Consider the following 18,856-nt stretch of genomic DNA (forward strand, 5'->3'; position numbering starts at 1 on the left):
GTATTAGATAAATTTCAGTAAGTGTGTTCAATACTTTTTCTCTGTGCCATTCCACATTATTACAAATAACTTCATTTCTGGACATTTGTATGTATGGATCACTTGGGTTGTTACCGACATCTGGTGAAAATTTCATGTCATTAGCACCTCTAGTAATATATTTCCTGAGAAAAATGTTGACGTGTTCAATACTTATTTTACCCGCTGTATTTTTTTTCTTTTTAAAATTGCCAAATTATTTCCCTTCGATTCACCCTCTTCTAGCTGTGTCGGAACATGTGTGACTCTACGCCCTGGCTTATCTGCTCATCTTCTAGGTATCGTCAGCTCCAGCTGGGCACCGACGGCCGAGTCACAGAACTGTCCAACCAGGCCAAGCTGCACTCCTTTGAAGCCGAGCGAGCTCAAATGCTCAAGGAAGAGACGGCGAAGGCCCTGGGCCAGTGCCAGCTGGAGTGTGAGAAACAGCAGAAGAAACTGGAGGTACGGTATTTGGATGAAAACCAACTTGGAAGTGTGTCACTCTGTTGGGTTTGGCATTAACACCTAATGTTATGATCAGAAAAGAGCATTTGAGGAATTTTTAATCAGTGTAATAAAAAAAAGAAAAGTTTCATCTGAATATTTCATATTGTTGATTTATTACACATAATGTTCACAGTTTATACTAACATACACATCATTTAAACTCAAAACAAGTTCAAACAGCAGTCAAAATAATTGCAGGTGTCACTACAATATTTTTTTTCTAATTCTCAGCATCCAATCCAAGTAATCAAATAAAAACTGCTTATATATGTTTGAACAATAGCTTCTGCTTATTATTTAATAGTGTGTTTATATTTTCATTATCCCTCGAGAGTAACCAACAGCTCACATGAAGAAGACACGAGAGCTCTCATTACCTATATTTAAACCATTATAACAAGACGTCCTTCCATGCGGTTACCTTGATGTGCAAATAAACATGCAGCCATCGTCACACGCTCAGCTGTCAGCCGAGCAACAACCAGGACATCTGCAGGTTTACTGAGGTTTTTTTTTTAAATCGTAAATTCATTTGACTTGAGCTACATCACTGCTTAGACATGAACATGGTTCAGACACACCTGAGTGACACGTTTATTGCACGTTTTATTAACCATCTGAATGCACAACCATTCGAGATGCAGAGTAAATTATTGCTTTTCTGCTGGGTGATAATGTTTTTACAATGTCAGGCACAAACATGAAATACATTTTTTTCTGCCTGACGTCATTTAGAAGTTTTTGCTGTAAGTAAATTGAAAGTAATTAGTAAACAAATGTTGCTTGTAACCGTTTAGAGTAGGTTGTGATTATAACTACTTTAAAAAACTAGTTGGTTTCATATTAAATGGTTTCATATTAAATGGTTTCATATTAAAGAGAGTGTTTAACTTTGGGATTTTTCCTGTAATTTTGTTGAAGGGATCCCTGATTAGTTGTAACATTAGACTTTATTTGATAAAGACTGTAAAAATACTGTAGGATGTTTAGTTTTGTAAAATTTTAAAAATGTATTTTAACATGGACGGAGCCATTTTATTTACACACAAAGCATTCTGGGTAAATGATGATGTAGATAGGTCCTCGATGTGAGCGAGCTATATCCACCCTGAAGATTAATCTTGGACAATATCTGATGATCGACTCTTTTAAATGAAACCAGAGAGTGTTGACAGAGAGGAGAAGGTAGAAACGGCTCAGCCTGTAACTGAAAATATGGATGGAGGACAACAGAGCTGCATCATGGAAGAAGAACCTCAGCTTAGCCTGTTAGCCTTTGCGCTAGCGCCGACGCTATATTGCCTTATATGTATTAGCTCGGCGCTAGCGTGACAGACAAGCTAAACTGAGGTCCTCCATCCATATTTTCAGTTGCAGGCTGAGTCATTTTTACCTTCTCCTCTCTGTCAACGCTCTCTGGTTTCATTTAAAAGAGCCAATCATCAGATATTGTCCAAGATTAACCTTCAGGGTGGATATAGCTCGCTAGCATCCTCGCACCGAGGACCTATCCATGTCATCATTTACCCAGAATGCTTTATGTGAAAATAAAATGGCCCCGTCCGTGTAATATATTTTTAAACATTTAGTTTTAAAAAAGATAAAAACTGAACATCCTACAGTATTTTTACAGTTTTTATTTTACAGTTAAAATTTATGTTTATCAAATAAAGTCTAATGTTACAACTAATCATGGATCCCTTTAAAATAAAAACTTTGAAAAAAAAATATTTTAATTAATAATTTGCATATTTAAGTTCATGTATTTATAATCTGAGACAAAACGAATACAATATTTTTTTTCCATTCAATTCATCCTGCTGATTATTAACTGCTTGTTTTCCTTTTTTATTCGTCGCTCAGCTTCTCACTCAGGAGTTTTACAGGCTACAGACGTCATCTGAGAAGCGGGTGGCGGAGCTTCAAGCTCAGAATGCCGAGTGGGCATCTCGTCTGGAGACGTATGAAAAGCTTGAGCAAGAGCTGGACCAGGTCACCATGCAGGCAGCTGAAAGTAAGAGCTAGAAATCACTGAAGTCAGAAAGACAAAAAAAAAAAAAAAAACATTGATGAGGTTCAAATCTACTGAGGTGAAGCAAATCATCACATTCAGTTAGAAAGAGCTTTTAAGTTCAGAAAACTGTTACAACTCATTTGTTAATGTGTGACTCGCATAAAGAGCAACAAAATGAATCACTTTGGTCAGAATGTTCCTGGAGRTTTATGCACTCTTTGTCTATCTGTCGTCAGTTGAGGATGAGGAGGAGGCAGAGAGAGTTCTGTTTTCATATGGCTACGGAGCAAATGTCCCCACAACAGCAAAACGAAGACTTAAACAGAGGTAGAGTATGATACATAAAACATTTCATCCACTGTAAGGCTTCTTGTTAGAAAGCTTCCTTTAAACTACATGGGACCTTAATGTTTTATTTATTTTTTTCCAACCCTTCATCCTTGTTTCACGTTTTTATTAATTATGTTTTAGCACTATTAWTGTCACACACATCTGCATTTGGATTATTTTCTAGTGGAAATAAATACAAGTGTACACACAGATGTTGCATGGACAACAAAAACATGTTTAAAGCATCCTGAACACAAGATTTTCCTTTAAAATCCCAGTAGCTWTTTAATCATAGGTTGTGCTTTTAACAGTTAAGAAACCGTGACATCATTCGGTGTCAAATAATTGTAACTGTTTTATGCAGCGATACACGCTAACTTATTCCACCGGTTCGATGACATAAACTTTGGAAGAAATAACATGGAAGTAGACACAAGTGTGATCTTGTTAATGTTGTCATGTTTTGAAATTTCAATAACTGTGTTTTTTTGTGGTTGTGCAGTGTTCACCTGGCCCGCAGGGTGCTACAGCTCGAGAGGCAGAACACATCACTGAGGAGAGAGCTGGAGAGGCACAAGTCACAGGCGGGACAAATATCTCAAGAGGTGCAAACACACAGAGACACACAGCTCCCTGGTGTGTGTGTCTGCCTTAGGATGATCACTATTTAGGATCAAATTTAATGTATTATTAATTTTCATTAAAACAAGACAAGTCCCCACATGCCAAACACGCTTGTTTTCCCACCACCACAACTCTCCCACAGTAATTCAGATTATAGCTGCTCTGCGGCTTCACTCAAAGTCACTGTGATTTATTACAACGAGCCATAACCTCCAACTCATGAAACTGTCGGTAAAGAGAGCCAGACATGATGGTTATTAAGAGTGTCTCAATAGCAGTTTTTGACAAACCGAGTATGAGTACCTCAGTTTGGGTACTTGCTAATACCGRGTACTGATACAGAGTACTTAATGAGTTAGAACCTAAGCATTATTCAATGACTTGAAAAAACATATATTTTATTTAGAACACAGTAGCTCTCCTTCCTTATAGACCTACAGCCCCTCTGATTGTATCAAAACAAATATACAGCACAATATATATATTGTTGCAATGTTTTAAAATAAACCAGATTCGGCTTACCGCCGAAAACGTTTTGCCAGGAAAAAAAAAGATTTTGCATTTTGTTGTAAAATAGCCAAAAAAAGCTGAAATTAAAAGAAAAGTAGCTGAATAGTTGAATATAACACAAAGAAGCAGAACGAGCACATTTGCTGAATTAAGCAGTACATTGCTGAAATTATGATAGAAATGTGAATTTAGCTGAAAATAGCTCAAAAGTAGCTTAAATTGTATCAAACAGCTGACAAAACACAAAAAGCTTAAATTAGCAGAAAGAAGCTGAAGGAAGCACAAAAATGAGCAGAAATACTGAAAAGAGCAGTAAGAAAAAAAAGCTCAAATTAGCAAAATGGGATGGGATCATTCATTCATTCATTCATTCATTCATTCATTCATTCATTCATTCATTCAAAAAGAGAAGTAGAAGGAAGCTAAAATTAGATTTAAAAAAAAAAGCCGTACCAGAGCAAAAGGTGAAAAGTACAGGAAATGTTTAACTATTCTGAAGGATTTTAAGGATGTTGGGAACAACTACATTAATCTTCAGTGAGAACAAAAATGGCCAAATAGATAAAATAGCTAAAAAGTATAAATTGCTGAAATACCAAAAGTTTTGATATATGATTTGTTGAAACGGCACAAAAATTGTGGATCAAATACCTGCTAATAAACGCATGGAATAAAAATGGATGATCTGTATGGTGTGAATGCTTACGAACACTTGTACAAAATGCTGATATCGATATTGGGACACCACTAACTTGATGAATTTTTTTCATAMTTTTTTTTACACCATACTTTCTTTGCACAGCAATTGCCTTCATAAATGACCAAGAAGTCTGCAGATGAGGTATTAAAGCCTAACTGGACAAAACAGAATTTACCTGCCAGGAAATTTGACCCCTCCTGTGCAGAAGTTGAAGCATTTGATTTCTGTGCTATTGTTTTTGTAAACAAATGTTTACAGATGGCTACAACAAAGTCATTTTCACAGTATCCCCYTTAGGCCTGAAGTGAACTTTTACTTTTATTGTTGTTTTATTCCTTTCTTAACCTTAGAAAGTTGGAAGCGGGGGGAGTTTCAGCTCATTAAARCAGCATCTCCTGATTGCCCGCCACTCAAGAAAAAGGAAGAGCGATAATGTTTTTTGCTCATGTGACACGCATACCTTCAAGGAATGCTAGGCCTTTCATTTCAGGATTTCTTCAGCTGTTGGATGAATCAGTGCTGAAAAGCGCAGGTGGCTCAATGTACACACAGCTGAGGAGGTGCGTGTGCTTTCTTGCAACACAGGCTTTTGTTGGTTTTTGTTGCACGTGGACATGACAGAACTCCAAGTGAGATGTCAATCAAAAGCTAACCAGGATGCAGACTTTTTTCTTTCTTTTTTTTAATTTATAACATTAATGATGTTTACTTGCAAACTGAATTTAAGAAAAACAAAACCTATTGATTACTTTTGGAAAATATATATTTGAAAGTAATGACCCACATGACCCCCAGTAATCCACTGGGGGTCATGTGTATGAGTTGTTGCAACTTTTGCATTTTATTTACCGTACATGTAGTGCTCACTTTATTGTAAACATATTCGAAATATAAGAGCATTTGCTTTCCCATCAGCCACTTAGAAACGCAACTATATTTACATATCAAGTTTGTTTAGAAAACAGCTGGCGGCCTGTTGGTTCAGTCGTAACTGTAACGACCTCATTAAACCACACTTGGATGATGAAGAAAGATTTCGAAATTAATCCCCGGTTGTGGTACCCTTTTTTTTTTTTTTTTAATTGTTAAAAGATTGAAGCACCTCACAAGTCATAGCATGACGGGGAGTAGAACGATCCTGAGTGAGTTGGAGAGCAGCAGTTCCTGCCACAGATGTTATGTCAGCCACAGATTATCGCATTGTTGCGTCAGTCTGCGATTACATAAAGGCATCCTAAATCTRTTGAAGAACTGTGGGAAGTTCTCCAAGATCTGTGGAACAGTCAGCTGGCCACAGCCAAGAGCTTTTGAAAAAAACTGCTGACTGTGTATCGCACAAACAAAAAAAAAAGTTTCAATGTCATTTTGTTTAAATGAATGTTTCCAGGTCTTTTTAAACTTTTGCGTTACACTCACTCACCTTGGCTCTCTCATCACAGAGATTCTCAGCCATYGCTTGTTTTTCTATCTTGAAAATGAAGCCTGGAAAAGTGACAGCTTGTTTAAGGGCAGACAATAGACACAACCAGACTTTGTACCAGAAGAGCATCAAGTTAGTCTTGGTACCTGTCTGGGTTGTTGACACAGCGGAAAACAGAGTCAAAAAACCGTGACTGAAACGCTCTTCACTTCACAAACAATCCACCGCAGCAGTCATTGAGCTTTTGTTGTGCTTGGCACATCATGTGCACATACAGTGCGTACAGTTTAATTTTGGGCGTACATGTTTTTTTTTTTCTTCTCCTCCTTTGAGTTACTTTCAGACAGCACATGTCTGACACTCGTGCGTTCAAGTTTAAAGCTTTTCTGGTGACGGGTGAAGCGATTAGATTGGTGGCCGCGGCAGCCACTCTGCTCGCCGTTTCCCTCTCTGCCTATTAAAATCGGAAYGGGACGAGGTGGTGCAAGGCAGAGTGGAGGTGGTTGGGCAGACCTGAAGACTAAATAAGCCATCCTTTCAACTGTCAGATGTGATCRACTGGAGCTCGTCCAGAATACCTCATGATTCATCAAGTATGAAAGAGAAAAGAGTGAAAAATTGCATTTTCTTTTCACTGGATAAAGCCAGGGTGTTAACCATCTAACCACCCACAGACGTCCTGACTTACTCACTCACTGTTGTCCCTACCCACACACCCACTTCCACTCACTCACCGGCTGGCAGTAAAAGCRGTTTAATATGTAACACCTATACTTTATCTGCCTTGCTCATTTCAAGCRGAAGTGATGTAAAAGATTTCAGTAAATCTATTATAGCCTAGCATTCCTTAAAGCAGGGCTATCCAACTTAGCTGCCTCGGGGGCCACAGTTACTGCAGATCAACGGCTCAGGGGCCGAACATCCAGCAATTAAACTCATTATGTAAATAAACCAAGTGTCACAAAGATCTGTTACCTTTGAAATCGTTTATTTTGCTGCATTTAAACATGGAAACAACATACAGAACCCTATGTAATAAATGAAGCAAAAAAAGGTTATTCATTTCATTTTAAGAAACAAAACAAAACACATTACATACAATAAAACAATACAAATAAAATAAAATGAAAGGTAGTGGAAGAAAAAAATCTTGATATCTGCTCCTATTTACAAAAAAAAATCGATATTAATTTCAAACTAAATATAAAACCAAATAAAAAATATAATTAAAAAAATAATAATTAAACCAAATTTAAAAAAAAAATCCAACTCCTCAAACAGTAACTCGTACAAATGCTAATTTAAAAATGTCATATTTCTTTAACAATTTTGCCAAATGTTGTGAGGATAAAACACCAAAACCAAAAATAACACGTTAAGCCTCATATTTGACACAAATAATATTTTGACGTCTCTGAATTGCCTAGTTTTTAAACCAAATTTATTTTTATTTTCATAGTTTTATCTTCAACTGCTTGTAGATTTAAMTGTCTTGAGTGTGCATAGAAATGTTTTTTTTACCAACTTGTAGCCTTCTGACTTTCTGTAGATACCAAACATGTCTATGTTTAACTAAAAGAACTTCAGAGAAATTAAAGTAGAAAACCGGGGGTTTGGGCTTAAGAGATGAATGRACCAATTGGTYGGCCGAAATTTGGTCACTCGTGGGCCGGATTTGGCCTGCGGGCYGCCAGTTGAATAGCCCTGCCTTAAAGGAATGGGGGCCACAGCAGTTTGGTGGTCAGTGTAGTGGTACTGAGGCTTCAGGTTCAAACCCAGGTTGCATCCGACAAGAAACAATTGCCAAGTGAGAGTTTTATCACTGTKGTGACCCCTGCAGAAGGGGGCCGCTGAAAATAAAACAACTAGCAAAATTTCTCAAAATAATGCATTTAAAGGAGACATATTATGCTTTTAAATCTGTCTTTTTCACATTTAAATCATTCAGTTGGGGTCTATATAAAGTGGCATTGCAATGCTTTGGTCTGAAATCCTCCTTTTGTAACTCCACAAGCCCCTTTTTCACCCCTTTTCTAAGATGTGTCTCAGATCAACTCATTTTGAGGCTGTCTCTTTGGCTACATTCACACTGCAGGCAAATGCGACCCAAATCCATTTTTTTTGCGACCTATATGTGATTTTATTTTCCAGAAGGTCTGAAAATGACAAATCCAAACACATCAATATTAATTTAACGGCTAAAATAGTGTTTTTTGCATGATATGTCCCATTKAATGCAGGAGACTTTAACTAAAATCATCTTATGCTGATGGAATTGTAGCTGTTTTGGTCAAATCTTGAAAATATCATTTTGCATAATCTCGTGATATCATGAGATTTTAGCTGTAGGTTTGCTACAGCCGTTTTTGTGTTGGCTAATGTCAGYTGGCTGTGGTGGACATCTTGAAATGGAGTTAATTCATTATTTCAATGATTTTCTGAAAGTGGTGATTCACTTTTATCGGCACAGACAAGCAAACACACATGCACACAATCAGAGACATGGACAAAGACATTACCACTCCCCCTTCGCCTTTGATAGAGGACAATAAAGATAAAACTTTACTTTTATTACACTTTATATTCTAAGAAATTAGTATTTTTGTCTGCTGTTGTGGAGGCAGCTAATGAAATATTTTCACTCACTCAAACTGTAACCCCAGATCCTAATATCTTTTTGTGTGTTGTGTTCCTTAGTTATCCGCAACCAACCAGCTGTTGCAGCAGGCGCAGCAGCCTCACAGCTATCTGATCGAGACAGTGAAAGAAAGAGATGCACAGATCAGCAGGCTGAAGGAGCATGTCTCCTCTCTTGAGGACGACGTCAGGTACACACTGCCTTGCCCACAAGTTAATATAATTTTTTTTATATACTGCCAAACGTTGCTGTCCTTGAACGACTCTGTTTTTCTTTTTTTTTCCCCTTCCTGTCTTCATCTGTCCTTCTCAATTTTATTTTTTTATGTCCCATAGCCTGGCACTGACCTAAATGTCTGTTTTTGCCCTCTTGACAAATATGCAAACTGACAGACTGCAGGTTTTCTCTTGCTGCTCGCTACCGCTCAGCGCTCACCTGGGGCAAGCAGGAGAGGAGGGGGAGATTTCTTTTTTTTTTTTCTTCTTCTTTTTCGAAATGTTGTCAAGCTTCTCAAGTCTTCTTAYATCTGTCAGGAATATTGAAGTTTCCCTGTGGCTGTGCAGGACTATCTGTTACCAGCAGAGACACAGCTCACAGGAGATTTGTCATTTTGTGTTTTCTGAATTCTCTCTGAWAGAAGACCAATCATTTTTTACCCTCCCCTCAAATTCTTCAGTGAACTGTAGTGARGATGTCTGTATTTTTATGATTGATTCGAGGTGATTGTGCTTTAAAGTTTGCTGCTACAAGTTCTGGCTCGTGCTGCCACAGGAAAGAAGTATTTAACAGTSCTATATTGTTGTTGTTTTCTTTAGGAAATGAATCAATTATGTGCTTAATTTGTCCAGATGCCGATTTCTTTCTTAGTACTAAAATGCACCCTTCATACTACAGTAATTAATGTTTGGTACTTGTCTAAGGTATGAAAATAACTTTGTTTTTTCTTAAACTAGCAGCTTTGACCATACTCTGGTTTCACCCTGTCAAAAACGTCCAATATATCCTAAAATTGATGCACACATAAAGAGTGTTAGGCTGTTTAAAGAAAAACACATAAATCAATGAGCACTTAATAACACCCTTAAGCTTCACTAAACTCTGTCCTACAGTAATACATCAATAAATCATCTGCTGTAAATGTATTAATATCCATGTGTTTGACGTTCACCTCTTTTCTCATGTAACACCAGTTCTCTGAGGAAAGAGCGTAACGTTCTGCAACAGGTGAAAAACAACATGGCAGCCGACCTGGAGCGACTTCTCAACAACAGAGAGGTACAAACAAGGATGATGAACAAGTTTGCCTTTCAGTTTTACAGAGTCCTAATCACTAATTAGTTCCTTATTGCTTCATTAGCTGAATATGTTTCTAATAATCAAGTATGAATAAAGTCGGAGTAAACATCCAATCAAAATAAAAATTTGTTAATTTGGTAAATGTTCCAGTCGGAACATTCTGATTGGATTCAGCTCGATTGGAATGAATTTGCTGTCTAACTGAGAGGGGTGGCTTATGCCGATTGATGATCCGAACGGTGTGCATGTAAACATTTATTCTGACCATGTTATTCTGGTTGTGGAAAACACACGACTTCTGACTTTCATCCACCGGTTTCTGGTCTTTTATGGAGGGAGGGGCAGCAGCGTTACAGTTGCCAGCAGCACTGAACTTTCAAGGATGTTTCTTTCCTCCCACTCTCTGCAGTCAAGAATGAAGACAAACAGCATATGTTGTTAGACAAAAAAATAAAAAAAAGCATACGTCGCTTCATCTGCAGCTCAATCAGTGAGTGTGGTAACATCTCCACCTGTATTAAAACCTGGCACCGGTCCATTCTGTGCGCTCAGAAAACTATTAGTTTATGTTCTTCACGGAACTTCCTCTGTGTTTTTTTTTTTGTTTTGTTTTGTTTTGTTTTTCTTTTGCAAGTTTACAGTTTCTGTTCTGAAAATAAACCTGGTGCATGCAAACACGATCGCGATCAGATTAATTAATTTTGTGCCCATGTAAATGGAACATTTGGATTGTTTAATCCAAATACATTTCAATCGAATCAAAGAATTTTGTGCAAGGAACTAGGGCTGGGCGATATGGCCAAAAAAACAAATCTCTGATTTTTTTTTCATCCCAAATTTGATTTTCGATTTTATCGATTTTGTTTCCCTCTTAACGGAGTGCATCGGTTTCCGGTGTTGAAACAAATTTATTGTACTCCTGCTTTGTGTAGCAAGAGCCTTCAAACAGATTTTGCAGTGAGGTGTTCGTTGCTCCAAGTCTGAGGTTGCAAAACCTAACCAGTTCCAGAAAACTGAAGAAACACTGCCTATTTTGAGAAGTAGATCCTCTTTGCCAGCTGCCATATTGTCATGTTGTGTACCAAGCATCTTGAGGGTCAGGTGGGGTGACCTCTGAACTACAGAAGCCCCAAAGTGTGCACTGGTGGGGAAAAAAATCTCGATTTTCCCWAAATTAAATCTTTATAAATGGCAAATTCGAATTAATCGATTAAATTGATTTATCGCCCAACCCTAATGTGAACATAAATTAAAATCTACCCTTTATCTAAGTGCTAAGTGGGATTTTTTGTCATCACGTCATGTTTTAAATCCTCCTTGATACATTTTTCAATAAGTTGTTCAGTCTACTTTTATACTATTTGCACGTTTTACCAAAGTGTTTTTCATCAAACCCCCAAACCTAAAAAAGTTTTATTGTGATCTAAGACAATAAACTAAATTCTCACATGTGGGGACCTGTTTTTGCTTAAAAACAAAGAAAAGGACTTTATGACTTTTAAGGTAGTCGGTTATCTGGTTTCTCTTTATCAGGTCGTGGATAAGCTTGGCTAATTGCTTTATCACGCCGGAAACTTGATTGCTTCATGTTGCAATGCGTCCTTTAAGCCTGTGTGGGTGAATGTGTGTTCATGTGTGCATAGGAGTGCGTCCCTCAAGCCGGCCATTTGGTTTTATGAAGTATGTGCACAGTCATAGACAGCTGTTACCCTGCTAGGCTGTTTAGGATTCCATTAGGATGTGTGTATGAGTGTATGTGACATGCTGAGGCTCATGTCTTCAGAAGTGCTAAATAGACTCGTGAAACGGCCTGGAGCTGCCCCTCCGTCCTGCTGCTACCACCGCTGCAGACCCTTGAGCTTGTTGAACTTTACTGCCAGTTGTCCGATAACGGAATCTAGAAAACAAACATCTTTAAGCAAATACGATAAGAGATGGAGATTCATTTATTATACGTCTTTAGAAAACAGTTCCTTTTGAACTCTACTAACAGAATCCACTCCCTGTCTATTTATTGTTTTACTCTTGTTTTCATGTCTTTTTCTGTATTTTTTTATTATGGAATATCTGGTTCACCAGGAGTTGGCTATGATGAAGCAGATTCTAATCAGCATGCGGTCCAGTCAGGGGGAGGTTTTAGCCGCGTTAGAAACCGATCATGGTGGGACGAAGAGCTCGGGAACAGGAAAACAGCAGAGCAAACGTATCAACAGGACTGTCGAGGAAGAATCACCAAACAAGCCCAAACCTACTGTTTTTGTAAGTGTCGACACCACCCTTTTTTTATGACTCACACCAACTTAACCTGCTAGGACAGAAGTTCCCACAAAGGAGTAAAAATAGTAATAATTGCCTTTTCTCAGTTAGTTACATTCACATGATACGCTGTASAACTTTTAAACTCAGATATGTGGACAATTCCTGGTGTTCTTACCTTTTATCATTTCTTTCTGCCCTCTGTTTTTGCTTGCAGACCAAGAAAGACGTTCCTGATTGGTACCAGAAGCTACAGCCGAAACCAAAATGAGGCTTTGCGTCACTACTGTGCTCAATTGGATCGTGTACTTTTCTAATTTATTTTTAGGCTGTTTTTAAATTTGTAAATTACTCTTTTTCCCCCTCACACCTAAAGAACCTTTAAATACAAAAGCAAAGATAAAATGCTACCCGTGTCTGAGTATTTTGTCGAAATTTCACCAAGAAGATTAATTCTGTTCATGCTGGTGTAAAGTCGTACGTATGTATTATAGTCGACAGGGTACACATTCTCTGCTAACTGTCTGCCCAAAAATGCCTTTTTCTTGCCAGTGCTGTGTTTTATTGAGTCTGTCTATTATTATTTCCTCATCTTTTTCTGGCCTCCACACAGTGGTTGCTACAGTCCAACAACACAGCAGAAACCTTAGACTTTGATTTGCACGAGCTGAAGCTCTTTGGCTTTAAATATAGACATAGTAKGCATACCTTTATCATTTAAGTCCATGTTCTTAATGGTGTCGTATTAAACTCAGCCACATGGTCTCTGGAAAGCAATGTTGTCCTTTTTTCATGTTTTTTTCCTTCTAGTTTTCTAAACAAAATCATGCTCAAATATTTATTGCATTTATCTTCATCTAGTTCAAATGTTATGTATTAAAATCTCYGATTTTCACACGATTGAAATTGTCACATAAAATAGCTTTTCGCACAATTTTAAATATATTATGTGGCTCAAAGGAAATAAACCATAGATGTTTGTGCTCGGAGAAAGTTTCACTAAAGTCCACCCAGTGATTCATGGGGTGTTTCGCTAACAAACAAATGAGAGATCCTGAACAGTTAGCATTTGGAGTATACCTGAGGATGATTCTCAGCTACCACCGCACCAAAGTTTAGCACAATGTCTGTAAAAGGGACCGAGTTATGTGTTGGCTCTGAGCTGTGGCGGCCATCTTGAAATAAATTCTAAAAGCTGAGTTGTAGATGGATCAATTCRTTAAAATATAACAACCTGTTTCTGGAAAAACCTCAAACACACATAGAGACATGATTCGATTTTAAATGCAACTTTGCATTTCATAAAGCTCCACGCAGTAAAAATGCATGAATAAAACCATATTATTCTACACCTTGCACTGATTACACTGAATTTAAATGTGAAAAATAATTCAGTAGCATTATATGTCTCCTTTAAATCAATTTTTAAAAAATTGATTTGAATTAGCACATTTAACAGCTGCTAAAGGTAAATTGTAAGTTGGTAAATTTTATTTTAAACTAGATCAGATATCTTAAATAATTTCACAAGTTGATATGAAAATAATGTGAACAATTTTGTTCGTTATTTTATTTTATTTTATTATTTAAGCAGACTTCTGTTGTTGGGCCGGTCGTGCACACTTTACAGCGCTGTTAATGGGTTTAGATGGAGCTTTGGGCGGTGGCCGGTGAATGAATAATCAAAGCGTTTTGGAGGGTTTAGGTGGGCGGTGCTTGCTGTGTATTTACATTGGGCCCGCTCCGCCCTGCGAAGGAGGGGAGAGATAGAAAAGTGTCTGCGGGCCGGAGGGATGGAACAAGTGGAAGGAGATGTTGCCGACAGGCACACGTTAATTACTCCGCGACACGCACTGCACCTCTCCGGCTCTACCCTCCTCTCAGCGCGCCGTGGCATCCTCCTCCCTTCTGCGTAACCAGGACGGGAGACGGCTCGGGCTGCTGCGTCGGAGCTTCATGGCGGCGACACTGGCGATGAGCGGCGGGCAGGAGGTCCCCTTCTATCCGCTGCAGAAGGCGACCGGGTTCCCCCTGGAGGACTCGGTGCTGTTCGGCTTGGACTGCAAGATCTCGGATGCGACCAAGGCGGAGCAGCATGACTACACGCAGGTAATGTCAGAAATCTTCACATGTTGTGTCGTTCCTTTTGAATGGGCGTGGCAGTTGTGTTCTCAGGTTGTTGCTTTTTATTTATTTATTTATTATTTATTTTCTGGCCTCCGAATCTACCCCCGGGTTTGTTAATCATCACGTGCTGTAGCCTTTCTTTTATTTGTGCTATTTTGGGGGCAATAAATATTATTAAAAAAACGAGCAGGCTGTGAAACAGCTGGACGTGTGCCCGATCCGTTCCGCCTGCAAACGCATTCACCGCGTGTTTTCGGTGCCAGCCTGCCAGTTGGACACCAGTTGTTGGGTCTGTCTCACACCATCATACCGCCGCTGACGACAACTGGCTCCAGCTTCGGACAGAAATGTCCCGGGCAACACTAACTCCCCCACCACCACCCTCCTCCTCCTCCTCCTCCTCGGTTGGGAGGAAACTTGTGCAGCAGCAGAGGAACAGCTGGTGGGATCAGGAGCCTCAAATAGCAGCCCATCCCCAGACTGCTGCTGCTGCTGCTGCTGCTGCTGCTGCTGCTGCTGCTGCAGACAGGGAGACATGGGTGTTTCCCCATTCCCTTTCATGATGCTGTTTCATCCTCTGCTGCAGGGCTTATCTAACTTTTATAGCACAGCCTGAAGGAGACCTGAAGTGACATTGAACAGCTTTAGTAYTATTACGTGTGCCAAGTTTCTCATTTAAATAAAGGCTTTGTGTTTTTGTTTACACCGAACTATGTAGTCTGATAATGGCCTCACAGAGGACAGGTTTCTGAGTTCAGCTTTGCAGGCACAGAGGGAATGTTGCAGCTGCCTATTGATGACTACTTGGTAAATGTTTCAGGAGTGACTGTGCTATCAAACTTTCTGCTCCTGGGAGCTCGCCATGACCTCGTGCTTGACTTGATTTCTGTTCTGGCAGTCGTTTTTCATGAAAGTACTGTTTGTTTTGTTTTTCCCGCTCAGGAAAAGTGTGAGATGGACCGGTATCTCTCCCCCCAGCCTCCTTCCTTTCCACCTCACGCGGACAGCCAGCAGAAGTCGCACAGAGACGGTACGTCTGCGGTGGATCAGTTCTTCGGCGATGACCACACGACGGCCCCCTACACCTTCAACATGAATATTTACCTGCCCGACGTGGCCTACCCGAGGATGGGTTCGTGTGAGCAGGCGCGGCCCCCTCAGCACCAGAGCCACGCTGGCCTCGTGCAAATTAAAACTGAAATGGCCTCCTCGTGCTTCTCCCCCGACCTGCAGCGCCACTGCCCCATCGGTGCGAGCAGCTGCGGCACATCTGGGCACGGGCCCGGCGGCGTTGCGATGGAAGCCTCGGCTATAAACATGACGTTAACGGGGTTACCGGACTTCACCAGTGTTTTCAACCAGTCAGGAGGGGGCCGCGGCGACGACTCGCTGCCAGACGTCTTCATCAAACAGGAAATGTCGTCGCCGTACGAGCAGCACGACCTGCACCACGACGGCAGCGGCTCCCTGTTCCAGCTCCTGAACTCGGGTCTAGAGCACCACACCGGCGGCGGCATGGAGGTCCGACGGCAGCAGCACGCTCCCGCCACCGTCCACGCACCTTTCCACAATCTGCCAGCGGCGCCTTCGTCTTCGGCCCAACAAGAGCAGAACGCCAAGGCGCCCTACTGCAGCCTGAGCGGCGGGGCGTACGCGCACCCCCACTTCCTGCAGCAGCCGGCGCCCTACCTGCCGCCGTCCCCGCCGAACTCCGAGCCGGGCAGCCCCGACCGGCGGAAGGAGCTGCTCCACACGATGTCCCCGCCTCCTTCGTACGCGGCCACCATCGCCTCCAAGCTGGCCGGCGCCACCCCGGGGCTCGGGCCGGGTCCGGGACCCGGCGGGTTCGCCCTGCCCGTCACCGCGGGTCCCACGCCGGTCCGCGGCCCCGCTGCCGTTCTTCCTCAAGTTTCCACAGCAGCCGCGGTGCAGAACCCCGTGCCCGTCCGCTACAATCGGAGGAACAATCCCGACTTGGAGAAACGCCGGATCCACCACTGTGATTACCCAGGTCAGGAGAACAACACGCACCCACCAYTGTATGTGTTTGTGCTGCAGTGTGTGTTTTCACTGCGCTGTGGCCCGGTCACTCACAAAGGTCAACATTACTGCAACCAGATTCATTTTAAGACTCCCATGCATTTTTGGGAAATKATATGCTTTGTTTTGTCTTGCATTCCCAGACCAGGTCACCAGGCCACGCTCTACTGTAATTGCAATTTTATGATATCGTAGAAGCCCTCACTTAACTATAAGGTCTGAAGACATCTTTACTCTCCTCCTGCTGCGTCTCACGGCTTCTAAATCATCAAAGGAATGATTGTGGAATGAACCTGTGTGTACGCGGGGGTGTTAATTACATAGACGTCGTGCRTTTGGTCATTTGATCTCGTTTCCCACACGCCCGTTTGCATGCATACTTGGGATTGCTCGCTCAGGTTAACTTGTTTTTGTTTTGTTTTTAAACCGRCCTCACACACAAACAGTCGAACTGTTGCAATGCTATGTGCAGCTACCTCTGAAACCGGTGATGTTAACTAGCCTGTGGCAGCATGTAAAACAGGCTTAGGGTGAGTTCTGGGAGCAGGTTAGGACACGTCTTCCCGAGTGAGATGAAGCAAATATATCATTTCCATAAATCCACCTTTCACATAACTATCTACTATTTGAACTCGGGCAAGTGCTAAGTTTAATTAAAGCAGTGCTTAAAATGGTTATAACTCTTGTTTTTTGTTTTCTTACTTTTTGACACTATAATCTACACACTTGCAGTTTTCAGACGAACAGTGTTTCAGTAAACGTGTTTTTTTTTTTTATCCACAGCCACAACATAGTTTGAACAAAGAGGTATGATAGGCCTGTTTTTTTGACTCCTCCGTTTCATTCCAGACAGCTTCTGCATTTCATTAGTTCAAATTTCTTGCATACCGCAGCTCGGTTTATTGGGAAAATGCATATCTGACACATGCAGATTATTTATTTATTTTATTTATTTTTTTTGCCTAAACCGTCTGTTTGTGTTTATCTCGTTTTGTCTTTAGGTTGTAAGAAGGTCTACACCAAGTCGTCCCATCTGAAAGCCCACCTCAGGACTCATACGGGTAAGACATTTTTCAGATCAATGCTTCTTTTTTTTTTTTTTTAAAGAGACAAGCAAGAAATGGCACTGCCCACAAGGATTCAGATTACAGTATCCACACTGGCACAGTGTTGCTAGGCAGAGTTGTGTTCTTGGCATGTGTGTGTAAACGTATCCCCATTCCCATCCCCTGCCCAATATACTATTCCATCAAAACAGGTGGAAGTGACACACTTCTGCCAGGGGATGACTCTCAGACTATGTGGTCAGGGCCTGACATGTGGTGCCACCTTTCTCAGAATCATGTCACCCGATCAAAAATTGTTCAAATACACTTCTCTGGGATTAATTTCAAAACATTTCAAACATATAAACTTTGTTTTCATTTTCAAGCCTCGTTTTTTTTTCTCCGCTTTTGCTATCATTTCATCCACCATTATCTCAGTTCGTTTTCCATTTATTTTTTAGCCCCCCTTTTTTTTGGATGAGTAAAGTCAACAAACAAGTGCTTAGGTTTTGAGCCCCACCTCACTCCAGCTAACAAAACAAAGCTTCTGTTGATATCTGCGCATTCCTCACTCATCTGGAAGTACACGCAAAACTCACTCTTATAAGGTCCCCCCCCCCCCCCCCACACACACACACACACACTTTTATGGATCCAAACGATTTGTTCAGAACGGCGTTGCGTGTTTGTGTGCGCGTACGTTGAGTTCCTTTCAGTATAAGGAACATGACACGACAATCAAAGTCTGGCGTCATTCATGCCGTGGGCTGATTGTGGTTATTGCAGTTATTTCAGACCACAAAATGGGAGTAGCTACAACATGTAAATGGTTGTATAGCAGCAGCTACATATCCTCCCTGTTTAGTCAGCCTCTCTTATGGATTATTTTTAACCCCCTTTATGTTTGTTTTTGTTTTTTATTCATCTGATCATCCCCATCCCGTGTTTTTGTGTCATTCACCCACCTTCAACCTTCTCTGAAATCCCCCCCCACCCTTTATTTCTGTCTTTGTTATTACTCATTCTACTTCTCTTATTCACACTGACACACACACAAACACACTTTCTCACACACCTGTCAGTAATCTGTATGAGATGATTCCTAATGCGTTTGGGTCCCAGTGGGAGTTCCCACTCTAATCTCCATCAACATCCATTACCCTGATTGTAAGTGTGTGTGTGTGTGTGTGTGTGTGTGTGTGTGTGTGTGTGTGTTCGTGTTTGTGTGTGTGTTCGATAAACATTAGGACCAAGGTGTGAATTGAGTTTTGGTTAATTTTAGGGTCAGGTTAGCTTTAGGGTTGGTGGTCAGTGTTAGGCTGTAGAA

The 18,856-nt window shown here is 40.7% G+C and overlaps 2 protein-coding genes across 3 annotated transcripts in view; both read left to right on the plus strand.

Annotated features, from left to right (window-relative positions):
- pibf1 (progesterone immunomodulatory binding factor 1) overlaps nt 1-12,726 on the plus strand; it is a 24,754-nt gene extending 12,028 nt beyond the window's left edge. Inside the window, exons 11-18 of the mRNA XM_014001600.1 lie at nt 318-483; nt 2,392-2,542; nt 2,779-2,869; nt 3,375-3,477; nt 8,824-8,954; nt 9,955-10,039; nt 12,140-12,319; nt 12,534-12,726. Of these exons, the coding sequence (XP_013857054.1) occupies nt 318-483; nt 2,392-2,542; nt 2,779-2,869; nt 3,375-3,477; nt 8,824-8,954; nt 9,955-10,039; nt 12,140-12,319; nt 12,534-12,587 (961 nt within the window). The 3' untranslated portion in view covers nt 12,588-12,726. The remainder of the gene's footprint in view (nt 1-317; nt 484-2,391; nt 2,543-2,778; nt 2,870-3,374; nt 3,478-8,823; nt 8,955-9,954; nt 10,040-12,139; nt 12,320-12,533) is intronic.
- Nucleotides 12,727-12,815: 89 nt separating this feature from the next.
- Nucleotides 12,816-18,856, plus strand: part of klf5a (Kruppel like factor 5a) — a 13,535-nt gene continuing 7,494 nt past the window's right edge. The window contains exons 1-3 of one of the 2 annotated variants that reach the window (XM_014001637.1): nt 12,816-14,425; nt 15,386-16,454; nt 17,485-17,544. In XM_014001637.1, coding sequence (XP_013857091.1) covers nt 14,273-14,425; nt 15,386-16,454; nt 17,485-17,544 — 1,282 coding nt within the window. In that variant the 5' untranslated portion in view covers nt 12,816-14,272. The other variant, XM_014001631.1, reaches the window with a different exon arrangement.

Source organism: Austrofundulus limnaeus, unplaced genomic scaffold (assembly GCF_001266775.1).
Source record: "Austrofundulus limnaeus strain Quisiro unplaced genomic scaffold, Austrofundulus_limnaeus-1.0 Scaffold0, whole genome shotgun sequence".
Lineage (NCBI taxonomy): Eukaryota > Metazoa > Chordata > Actinopteri > Cyprinodontiformes > Rivulidae > Austrofundulus > Austrofundulus limnaeus.